The following is a 13,321-nucleotide window of genomic DNA, read 5'->3' as shown; positions in this document are numbered from 1 at the left end:
GCGAAACCGCTGGTAAGGGACCATAACTCTTGACCACGACACCAGTGGTGCCGCGAACATGCAAGATGGAGACTCTGATAACTGGAAACGTGTGATATGGTTGAATGAGTCATCGTTCACCTTATTTCAAACCACGGATCGTGTTTATTGTGGCGGACGCTCAAAGGAACACATGATCCGCAGTGTCTCCGCCTAACTGTGTAACGTGGAGACCTCTGTGTTGCAGAGACTTCAAAATGCAAATTTTCAATGGGTCCTGCAATTACGCTTACTGGTCGCGTCAGTGTCCGCCATTAAATCACCATTGTATGGATCATGTGCGTCGTATGGTCCAAGTGTTGTTTCAAGGCAATGGCGTCATATTCTAGGATGAATGCACCCATTGATACAGCTGTAGCTATAGCGGCGTGCTATAAGGAATATTGGGATAAAGTTGAACATCTTCTCAGGCCAGCACAATCCTTTCACCTGAACATAATTCAATATCTGTGGTCCGTTTTGAAGACACGAATCCGACGCATATTTCCGTCTTCCATTCTCTCTCGCGGAATGGTGTAATCCATTTACAACCATTCAAAACCTCTATAATTCCATTTCACATCACATCAGAACTATTCTGAGGGGCGAAAGGTGGTCCAATATTATATAAATCTGGTAAGTTGCATTTTCTTTAGGTGCTTGTGTTATTTTGAAAACCATCGGTATTTTCGATGCTAACTCCGAGGCCAATTTACACTGGAATTAATAACTATCAAGAACAATGGGAAATTAAAACCCAATAAGGTTGGTCCGGGTTTATATTTAAAGGTACTAATACTCTTCTTTTATCTGTTGGCACTGACGAGAAACGTGAAGAAACCTCAGTCAGAGTGGCCTGACACCGAATTCAAAGCCCGGAACTTGCAAACATGAAGCAGGAGCTCTGACTACTTGCCTACGACTGATCAATAATTTCTTGTATACCATTCCATCTGGTTCATCAAAAATTTTGTAAAGCATATAAAGACTTTTCTATAGTTTGCAAAATTATAAATAGCATATAAGGACTTTATATTACCAGTTCATTATTATTATATTAATAATTTAAATGAATCATAAACCTCAGACAGCCATCTGTCAATATTAACAAATGCACAATGTTAAAAAAAAGATAGGAAAAGAAAAATTCGTAAAAAGTTTATAGATACTTTTTAAATCTTAAAAATGGAGAAAGAACAAACTGTTTTTCAAAGTATGTAATTAACAATAATTGAAATGCTAAATTATAATTTCATTTAGCAAGATAATACTACAATAAGATCCAGTATTGACAGTAAAGAGATTCATGCGATTCAATATCCACTGCCTGATCCTAATAAAAGTAACAAAAAATGCTTTATTACTTTAAGATCTAAGAATACATTGGATGATTTTGTTTATCTATACCAAGATTGATGTATGATGCATCAACAGAAGTCAAGCGCTAGTATTTAATTAACTAACATGAAATGGAAAAGTTGTATGATTGTATTTCTTTTAAAATTTTAGTAATCTTTATGGAAGTCGCTATACGTTGACAAAAACTCGTGAACCAGATGGAATATCATATAGAAAACAAATATTACACGTACTGAAGAAATATACGTTTAAACAATACAGCAAATGATAAATTGAGATCAACTAGTAGATTTTGTATTCTGTAGAGAAGCTACAATTCTAACTCTATCAATATTTGTTGTTCTCGTGATTTCCTCTGTATTTGATAATTAAATGTTTTCGTTACTGGTCAGAATTCTATATGTAACTCAATGGATTCCAAATAAGAGGATTTGCGATCATTCTTCATTCCATCATTCTTCAAGAGTAACATCCCTGACTTTTAGAGAAAAGCAATCTTTGTTATACTCTTTTTTTAAAGATCATCCACGGAGTTAAAAAAATGACCACCTGACAAGAACTGCACAATGGAACCAAATAGGTATAATAGGGTGGCGCTAGATATGAATTACAGATAGGATTAGTAAGCTGCTTAGGGCTCTCCATGTGTGTGTTTGTTGTCGGACAACTCATAATGTAGCAGGGGATATTATCTAATTATCTAATTGCATGATTAGCATTTGTAATTGATAGTAGCAAAAACATCGTATAATCACTGAAGATGGATTAAACGTAAAATGGGTGTGGTGTGCTTGTACATTTTTTATTTACTTCCTCATTGTACAAATTAGAATATTTTAACAATATCGGTGATTGATTCTACTTTTCGTATATAGTAATTTATTCTAATACTAAAAGTATTAGGTATGAAATTTGTACATATTTTCACATTTATATTCTACAGTAAAAATTATACTTGATGCACCTTATCATATTTTTAATCAAAGTTAGATGTTTTAAAGGTGCCTAAAAATGAAATGAAATAAAATAATTCAGTTTTACGTCCCACGGTTATGCTGGTTAAGCTAAAGGAGATATGATGATGACAAATGAATGAAATGGTGGAATGAAAAAGGTGGGAGGAAGCGGAAAACCCGAGAAAACCCACACACACGGTGTTTGTCCACCACAAAGTCCACTTTGCACGAACTGGGGTCTAACCAGGGACTCCAGCACCAGAGGTGAATGCTTTAGTACTAAGCTACCGCGGCTCCCAATACCTAAAAAGTGTCTGATACAGTAAATAAGTACATTGTAAGTAACATATTGCCTGTAACAAAATACATTACATCGCCTTAGCGATTGAATATGTCTATTAAGATAGGTTTGTAAGAAGTACGCTTTAGGATATACGTCATGCATGTTTTAAGGTTCGTATATTTCAGCACTGCAAAACACAACAAACTTATAGTAAGTTGCCGTGTTCTTTTCCTTTCTTTTCTAAATTATGTCTTTATTTCCTTAAAAAAAAAAAAATCTAAAAGGGCGAAAAACGGAAATAGACCTTAGAGATTACAAGTTAATGTCATACGTGGGAAAGTATTGCTCCGATTTTGATTGGGAATTGCCAAACAAATGTCACTTTAGCAGGAAATTATTTGTAACATAAGAACAAATAACGTTTAGCAACATTAAAAGGAATTACTTTAAAGAGAAAGGCGGAGAACACGCTTATATGTTTTGAAAAACTTTTATATCCGTCCTTAGACAAAACACAAAAATGACATAACATAAGCAGAGATGAAGAAACATGAAATTATATTGAAGCAGGTTTACAAGCATGTCTTAATATAAACGAACACGCAAGAAGTTCGTCTGGATGCAGCCAAACCCAAAGCATTACTTCATGACTTTACTCAATACACAAAGTGCATCAAAACGAAATTCCATGAAGAAATGCTCGAAGGTATTTTATGGATATTTAGTTCTAAGTTTAGTTTCAGAATATCCAAGTAATCAACTTGCTAAAAGGTGGAATGTACAAGCAAGGTGAAATACATGAACGCGTTAATATACTAGCGAAAATTCGAAATGAATCAGATAGTATGAAGAGTACCGTTTTGAAATAATGATAAAAGAAACAAGTATACTTTCTGTAATAGTTTTAGTACATGAAATCTTGTACCTTAATCTTCTTTTCTACATAGTCTCTACCAAATAATCAATATTGTTCTGACCGGTGTACATACCATACTTATTTACTAAAATTAAAATCAGGAGTAATAGATTCAATTAATGTTATCTTCATCAGACGTTACCTGGAGAGAGTTTCTGCCAATGTTAAGGAACTTATCGTATCGTACAACAAGCTTTTGAATACAATTTTCACACAAATCTGTCGCCTGATTTGACAACCATTCCAGCACGGCCGTTTTGATCTCATCATCGTCATCGTGATCACCCAGATGCTTCTTCAAAGGCAGGAACATGTGGTAGTCAGTGGGCTCTAGATTGGGAGTGTACGGAGGGTGATCAAGTTGTTTTCAGTCAAATACTGCGATGAGATTTTGAGTTTGAGTTGCCGCATGTAAATGGGCAGTCTCATGAAGCAAAACCATCTCCTTATTCAGCATACAACGCCTTTTGTTTTGAATTTCATGGCGCAATTTTTGTAAGGCCTCAGTATACTTCGTAGAACTTAATGTCATTACGAGACAAAAAGTTCACAAGCAACACTTCCGTCCTGTTCAAGTACATATGATTTTCCAGGCTAAAATTGTTTACTTGAACCTCATTTTCTTGGATAATGTTGAAAGCCGCTATTCCATGGATTGTTACTTCGATTCCGGTGTAAGTGTAAGCCACTCATATTTCGTCGCCTGTGACAATTTTGTTTATAAAATCATCACCTTCCTCGCTGTGCCGCTCAAGAATAAACTGGCTACACGCTTGGTTTTCTGTACCTCAGTCAACATTTTTCGTATCCAGCGTGAGCACAACTTTCGATAATATAAACATTGAATCACAATCTCATAAACAACTCTTCTTGAAATAAGGGAACTTATCAGTTAATGATGAATTCGTAACGCGTGTGCTCTCTTTCACATTTCCGTCATCTTCCTGCACCAAGTCTGCAATGATGACTGAAGATCGCCCATAAACTTTCGTGTGGCCATCTGTAAATGCTCTAACAGCACGTCCATTCCATCGTCGAATTTCCGTACCATTCCATCGTTCTAATGTTTTTTTCCATAGTACACTTCACTAATTTGAGATGAATTCCAGCCACTTTAACGGCTTTAGCACTAAGAAAACAAATCACAGCGCATATTTAATAGTCGGCGGAATTCTCAACCAGGGGATACATTTTAACTACTTACAAACAAACATAAGCACGGTCAGATGTTTCTATAAAGACATCTGTGACTTGCCAACAGATGCAGGTACACAGTGCCCATGCACGGAATGTCAACCGCAGCGATGCAGCAGCCGAATTTCAAGACGGTTCTTACTTTAAAAACATGCCTCATATATAGGTATGCAGCTAAATATTTTCGTTCACTGATCATTGAATTGAGCTGATTTTGAATTTAACGTGCCTTTCAGCAGCAAGGCTATATGAGACGGGACCTACTGACTAACGTAGAATCCGAACCACATGAGCTCCCGCCGGAAACCAAACCCAGATCTCCCACGCCAAAGGCGTGTACGGTAACCACTTAGTCACGAAGGAGCTCAGTGTCTGATCATCATAATGTTTGTAACATCATGTACCTCGAGATCGAAAAGAGCTGTCGACAGATGGTCTTCAGATTCGAAATCAGTCCTAGACTTACCTGCTATTTTCAATGTCATGACCCATCTGTTAATGCCAATAATATATTTTAGGAACTTTGCCTTTTTGAAAACAAAAAGAGCTTTGAACAAATACGTTTTAGATTCGGAGTCAACCCTCTTGATTTTTCATATTTTATTAAATATGAGATGTTTAAAGGACTACACAAGAGAAAGTTATTTGTATTCACACTTATTTAGTTTGTTCCTAGTTCAATTCCCGCATGGGTATTTGCGGTGGACAGCATCGAACCGATGGATTTTCTCTGGGTACTCTCGTTTCCGTTCACATATTCACTCTGCAAGTTATTTAATAATTATTCACTCTCATTAATCATCCGTGTCTTTTAGCGTAAACTGCATAATCTGGAACATAAGACTAGAAATTTCATTTCATTTCACGTATTTATTTATTTATTTATTTGTCTCAACTTATAGTTTCACATAAAAATAGTTTACTTATTATGCCAAATCGAACAATGTTATACCCAGTGGCGAATGGTGATAGTTTCAAGAGGGTAGGCCCAATGTTCTACTACTACTACTACTACTACTACTACTACTAATAATAATAATAATAATAATAATAATAATAATAATAATAATAATAATAAAATGAAACAGATTAGCCATAAATATTTTAGTACAGAAATACAAGAAGACGTATTCACATAAATTTAATGCAATTGTGGTTCATCGACAGCACTTATTCTATCCGGAACTCAATTTTCATAATGAAATTGACGCATGTGACTCATAGTTGATTTTAATTCGCCATAATGCAATTTAATTGTTTTAATTCGCGTGATCGGGTGGGGAAGATGGACTATCACATTATCTGCGCTTCACAAGAAACATATGTTGTTTAGCCTACATGTACTGAAACAAACTCTGCTTGTAAAATTTTGTCTTTAATTATATTGTTCAAAACACATGACAAGCATTCAATCAAGATATTTTGTGTGTCACTTAATTCCCCTTTAAAAACAGAATCAGACTTAAATATTTTTATACGCTGCTCATTATTTCAACAACTACAAATATATAACACATTGATTTTCAAAAGACCACTGACATAGAAGGTTCTTTAATACGAATTATATTACGTATATTCATATTCTCCACTTACTGACATTTTCTCTCATTCACTTTTGCAAGTGTAGGGGAAAAAAATCACTCACCATATCTCAAACACACACACTCTTTCTAATGAACTCAACAAATCTGATTTCGTAAAGGTTTGCGTCAACGCAACGGAATAAAGGGGCATTAGTTTACGATAATAAGCGTAGCGCCTTTAGAATTTCTTGTTCCAGTTTTTGCGTTGCGTTAGAGTCCGCAAAATTAAGCAAAGTTGGAACGGAATGGAGCCCACGTTATCTTGCTCTTTATTTGTTTGATATATCGAATCGAAAGTCTCGAGAGAAACTAGTAGGTAGAAACGAAAGTCGATAAGCGCTGAGGCCGGTCTCTTTGTCAGGTTATACGCTGGTGAAGAAAACGTCATTTCCAACACGTTCTCTCGCGGGATTTTCTGAGTAGCTTGGCGGTAATTCTACTGCCGCCTGAGACACTGCAAGGTGAGCCTCCCAGCAGTGGTGCCAACCACGATTTCATTATCGAACTTTTTTTTCAAATTAGAAAATATCATGCATTCTGTGCAAGGAAAATGAACTAATTATAAATTATAATTTCTGAAAGTAAGTGGGTAGTCCAGGCCTCAGGGCCTCTTAGCACTCTTCGCCACTGGTTATACCTCAAAAGTGACTAACGAATTTCGTGAATCAATATATCATTATTACGCTTTGAGGAAAATGTAGAATGTATGAGGTTATTCCATAATTAAGTTGAACGATTTTCTTTAAATCCTTACAGACCAAGATTATATTCCAACAAAACATACATAAAACAAATAAGGCATAGTTAATTAGAGAAAGATATTCTAGCATAAAGAATGATCACCTATGTAGTGAGTTTTAATTTAGTCAATATATTACTAGTCCGATCGATGAAGAAGTCAAAAGTAAACGAAGAGGGTTATATTAAATAGTTCTTGCGTGCGGACGAACAATGGGACAAAAGCAAACTTGAGGAAAATCCAGACTTTCAGTTAAACATCGAAATCTGGATATTCTCTATCGTATTTCAGTAATAACTGGAATCTTTCTGTTTGTGCGAAGTTGAGTGTAACACCAGGACACGTATACAGTCCACCCTAAGTGAGTGAAGCAGGAGTTGAAGTATTTTAAATTGTTCTTCTTCGTAATTTGACGGAGGCACTTGTCCAGTTGTTTGACCGCACGCCTCAATTATATTTATGTTTGTATTCTTGAGCCGTTCCAAGGGACTATGGTAACAGAAGTTATCAAATCTGTTTTTATAAAACTAGTCATTCTGGGAATTTAAAGTTAGGATAGGTCGTGAAGAGGGTGCTGTATTCGGATCTTTGCTTCACTTATTACATTCAGAAATAACTCTTGTTTCAAGATTGTTTTTAAATTGCTTTCTAAAAAGTGTTCCAAAAGTGTATTAATGCTCCTTAAAAAGAAATGTTAAAAAATAATTCTTAATTTCAGTTTAGTTCAAGCTGTTTTCGGTTGTTTACCAATCCAGGATGTTTCTTTACATCAAGAGACGTTAAAAATAATGCGAATTGGACAAAGAACTAGTAAATGTAAGTATTTGTGGAATAATTAATTGTATTTGGATACTATTTTTCATTAATTACTAATAGGAGAAGTAAAGCAATTCCATATGTGTCACGTTTTTAATTTTAATTTAATTTAGTCCAAACTTTCTTCATGAGTATCAAATGAGGAAGAAAAGTTGGAACATGCAAATTGCCCACCAACCAAAAGTAAAGGAGACGAAAAGAATTTGGTCCTGTTTCTAAATATAATGTATCTTAATATTTGAATTTAAAACAACAATATTGAAATAATTAACTTCGATTATCTCTATCAAATTTGGAAATACGCAGTTTAAGCAGTTAAAAGCATTGCGTCATTACTCTCCTTTTTTTTTTTTTTTTTATGGAAATGCATTTTCTTTTTACTTTGAATTGCTCTGTATTACGGATATTACACTTGGTTTTATACATTTTTGTTTTATTTCTTTCTTTGTAAAAGTGAATCTATTTGATATAAATTAACTTAATATTTAGGAATCTTACATAATTTATGTAATTTTCTTTATGTATAAACTGAACCCGATTTTTCGTAGAAGGGACGTAAAGTAGTTGATAAAAGAGGAATGAGATCATACGTAAAATTAATGCTTCTCTTTTTTCAATGAGTAAAAGAAAATATATAATCTTATTACTCAATGGACTTAGAAGGAATATGGCTTAAGTATTCTGTAGCTTTGATCAAGGGCACCGATCCTGGGGGGCCAGGGAGGCCCGAACGCCCCAAAGCTCATGTGGGCTCCCTCATTGTCAGGGTGCGAATTACCGGGGGGGATGAGGGGGATTTTCCCCCTCAATCACATTTTGTTCCCCCCCAAAGAAGTCAGCTGAAGTATCCCCACCGGGGATGCTCGCTTTCCCCCTCAAACTATGCTTAGTATAACTCCAAATTTCACTGATTTTTGTTATTTCTTGTAAATTTAATCTTCTAGCTGTATTTCGAAATGATCGAGGTAAACTGTTCAGTTTTGGTCATTTTTACTTACCACCTAATTACCCACTATTTTCAACGTTGTTTAGTAGAACTATATTATTATGACTACGGTTGTTACTTGCAACTGTACCTTCGTACCCTTCAGTTCGTCATCGTTTGTAAATTTGAATGTACTAATTGCGTATAACAAAGCCACATATAGATTTATAAATGTTCTTAGCGGTTGGCCAAGAAGAAGTAAACAAATAGCTTCTTCTACCATACTTGGCGAAGTTCGGATATGTCATATTCATCCTCTATATTTGTATCGATTATCATCTTATTTTAATTTTTGTTATAACATGTTATTTCGTTTTCCAGTGTACTCTTTGTTAGCACATGGTCTTCATTCCCTAGTAGGTTGTGTGTATGCAACTCAAAAGTTGCATTTAATTTGTGATAATTAGCATAGTAATCACTGCTTTTACAGTTTACGGAAATGAACTTTTGAAACTGTACTCAAAATCTGAGTTGAGTTGATTTTAACATCCCTTTCAGCAGCAAGGCGATATGAGACGTGGACCTACTGATTAACGTGGCATCCGAACCACATGAGCTCCCGCCGGGAATCGAACCCGGGTCTCCCACGCCAAAGACGCGAATGCTAACCGCTTAGCCACGGAGGAGCTCACTCAAAATCTGAGATATAGGTATTCTCTCGTAAGTATATGTTAACGTACACGCTGGGGGATACGCTCCTAGTGAGCAGACATGTTAATGAAGGTGATTTTTAGGTGAATAAGCGAATAATTCAAGATTTGTTTCAGCATTTGTTAATACGACTGGTTCTCCGTGTCATTGTCCGTGTCTGTATAAGCATTTCAACTGGAGCGGTTTTTTTTTTAAAGTTAACCCTTCATTTTCCATCTTTTCGCTGTACAGTTTGCTGTCCACGCAATTAATGTTGTCTGAAAAACTTCAATGTAATGTTTTACTTTATTTGAATAACGTAGCCCATAGTGAATCAACTCATCTTCAACCTAACAGTAAAGTAATTTTTAAGTGTTAACTTTCCGTGCCCATCACGGAATCGATATTTGGAGAAAAAAAGTCGTGATGAGCACAGCTTTAGCGGGAAGTAGAAGCACAAGCTCGAAATTTGAATTGAGAGATTTTAAATATTTGGCCTTCGATTTGACCTTGATGTGAGAAATCGGGACCAGCAACAATCCATTTCTTATTTGATAGGCTAATATCTAGATTTTCTTTTTAAAAAAATGTCCGGTTTAACTGATAATTTTAGTGGTTTTCACAAGACTGAAGTAGGTTTCTTTTCGCAACCTGTATGTATTAATACGAAGTGGAAGCTTTCAATATGAGTGGAAAAATTAACATATGCTTGTGATCATGGCTATCGCTCGAGCCAAATTATTAACTAAATAAACCTTAGAGAGCTACGGGGACAAGAGTGAGTACAACATTAAAACACGTTCAGAAAGGTTTAGTGGGGTGTGTGTATGTCAGACAATATATATGTGCATAGTTATTGTCGGTAGATTTATTAAATTAATAAATCTGTTATTTATTACAGATGTCACACACACACACACACACACATATATATATATATATATATATATATATATATGGGGGTAAGGCATTTATTGTCTCATTTTGAAATTTGAACCTTCAGACTATGTCCTTTGGCCTAATTTTATCCCCCCCAATATAGATTATCTAATTCGCACACTGCTCATTGTATTTGTGAATATACAATATTTGGCATAGTTTGAATGCAATTTGTTTTAAAATAGTCATATATATTCCGTTTGCATCTGAATGCCCCCCCCCCCCCAAATTTACAGAGAAATCGGCACCCTTGGCTTTGATCACGTTTACGGTGTGAGGGCATGTTCGCTCAACGGTTGAGCTCTTGCCTCTGATGCGTCTGAGGCAATGTGAGTTTGTGGGTGACAGCATGATATCTGTGTGTTTCCTGTTCTCTCATACTTATTCCACACTTGATTTTGTGTATTATCTGTCTTTAGTATAAAATATTACGTTAAAGGAAATATATATTTTCATTGCAAGTCTATTGTTTAATTCTGTGACCACAAAGTTTTGCTTAAGGTTATAAAATCCCGGCGTCTGCTTTCATTTTAAGTTCATTCAATAATTTTGGAATTTTCCTCTTCTCGTTACTTTCTGTTCTTATTTATCTCATTTGTTCTATGTGGCTACTTAAGTGCTTGTGCTATATAAAATTAACACCTACTTATGTGAGCGTTTAATGTCACGTAAACTGTTCACAATTTATTTAGTGAATACTACATTTAATTATATATTCAAAGAACTTTTATTTGATTTCAACTGGACAAAAAAGATATAAAGTACGAGGGTATTTCCACACGTTTCTGTCATGGCACTAAAATATCATACAATCGGTATTAAGCCGTTTGTGGCTTGCAATGTCATCTATGGAAGAAATAAAGTATCAGTTTCAACAGTCTATCTGGATCTATTCGTTGGAGGTAGAGATTGCATAATCGAATGATCACTGTTTCGATATGAAAATAACCGAGTGAATTGCGCTCGAGCATTTCTCTCGGTATTTAGATAATGTGCTAATCACGGAGAGAAATCGAACTGACAGCTATCCTAAGTAGAAATCACTCACTTACCCTGTGTGTTATGCGTGTGAGCTTGCTGAAACTTTCTTCGCGAATTGTTTTTGTTTATTAGTCGCCATGCTGTTATTGAGTAGGGCCCTCGGAAAAGCTTAAGAGAGTTCGTATTTATATTTGATTCTTGACGTACAAGCAAAATAATTCTCTTACACTGTATCCAATATTGATTTAGATAATACGAACTCTATTCATTCTTAAGACAAATGACTTAAGAAAGGCAATTAATTCCATATTGACATCCAGTAGGTGTAGTTGAGGTGTAATGCAATAACGGGAAATTTAAATTAATGAATCAAACAGATAAGTCAACACTGGAGATTTAACACCGAAAATCGAACTCTGGGCCACACGTTCCAACAATAGTATATTTAGGGATGGTATCGAGACAAGACAAGACAGTACATCATACACACTCTCTCGGTCTATTCTTTTTATTTTTTATCTTCATTCTTGACTAGAGAATTATTGTAGATTGCGAACTCCTTTATAGCTAAGTGGCTAACGCCCTATATAATATGTGTGTTCGGAGGTTCTGTCCTTAATGAGTGTATCAAGCATTCAATAAAATCCAATTTCTTGTCTCACATAGTCTGAGTATTGCCCTATACAATTAAACTGTAATCAATCATCTATCAATTCCAATACTCTTCCTGTCAAATTAGTGTTATTTAATCCCACGTATCAGATAACGCAGTTGATAGCAGAAAGAGTGTGTTTAATCGGACGGAAATTCAAATTTTGCTATTTTCCTATTTATTGTCCATTACATTCTTCTTTGACTGATGTATTCACTACAGAAAATCATACTCATTATCATAATGCTCTTCAACTCCCGTCAATACCGAAATCATGGAAGTATAAAGCTGTAAGCTGTACTGCGCCTTAGGCCTGACCGAAGTGGAGAGCGTACCTGTACCTTCTACTTTTGTGTATCTGTTCGGAAATACAACTATCGAATTAAAGATGGATATTTAAGATATTACAGAGTTAATATGAGAATACTTATTTTATCGTGTGGTTCCCAACTTTCTTGACCTACCACTCACTTTACTGGAAGCCGTGATATTGTGACACACTTGTATAATAGTGTAAGTCAATAAGTTACTATGAAGTAGTGACACAATGTAATACTGAGCATTTCCGCATCACAGAACCCGTAATTTCACATCTTATCGGGATTGTATATTAAACTATAGTCCAAGTAGAGATAGCAATTAAAGTGTTACCTTCTTCTTCTTCTTCTTTTTTTTTTTACCTCAAACCAAAATACTCAGAAAGCTTGTTCAATGTCACGAAGTTGAAATTTAATAAGAACTTTTTTGAGTGCCTAATACTTATAAAATACATTCACTTTTACAAATCAGTAACAATGTACAAAGAAATTAGCAAAATCCAAACATAATGTAAAATGTGTGCAGTATGTATGTGATTATCATTACTAAGTTTTCCGTATGCGTTATTCTCTGTGTGCGACTGTGTTTTTGTTGATGTTTTGTACAGGTCTTTTAGCTTACATTTCACGAAAACCTGAATACAAAGCTAACCTGAGTGCTGTTTTGTTGAACAAATGCTTCCACTGTAAACTGTGGGAAAATTCCATCTACGTTGCTCGTCAGCTTGAAAGGATCGGCCCTGCGTTTGCTGGGCTTCTGGCTGCCGCTGGGATGACTTCTTTTCTCAGCATCCAAGAAGCAAATCCAAGGCATTTGGAAAGCGTAAGTAATCATTCACTTGTTTAAAATATTTCAAATTGTAATAGAAACTATATTATTATTAGGAACGGATTAAGAGTCTTAGAGCACTTAAAATATTTTGGTGTCCTCCATATATATATAGGATGTTAAT

The 13,321-nt window shown here is 35.3% G+C and overlaps 1 protein-coding gene across 1 annotated transcript in view; it reads left to right on the top strand.

Moving 5' to 3' along the window:
- Positions 1-13,321, top strand: part of LOC145694674 (uncharacterized) — a 260,526-nt gene that overhangs the window by 78,528 nt on the left and 168,677 nt on the right. Inside the window, exons 3-4 of the mRNA XM_081771169.1 lie at positions 7,767-7,864; positions 12,977-13,191. Of these exons, the coding sequence (XP_081627295.1) occupies positions 7,767-7,864; positions 12,977-13,191 (313 nt within the window). The remainder of the gene's footprint in view (positions 1-7,766; positions 7,865-12,976; positions 13,192-13,321) is intronic.

The sequence above is a fragment of the Thermobia domestica genome, chromosome 9, assembly GCF_964235325.1.
Source record: "Thermobia domestica chromosome 9, izTheDome1.hap1.1, whole genome shotgun sequence".
In the NCBI taxonomy this organism is placed as follows: Eukaryota; Metazoa; Arthropoda; class Insecta; order Zygentoma; family Lepismatidae; genus Thermobia; species Thermobia domestica.
This window is presented reverse-complemented; position numbering and strand designations above follow the sequence as displayed.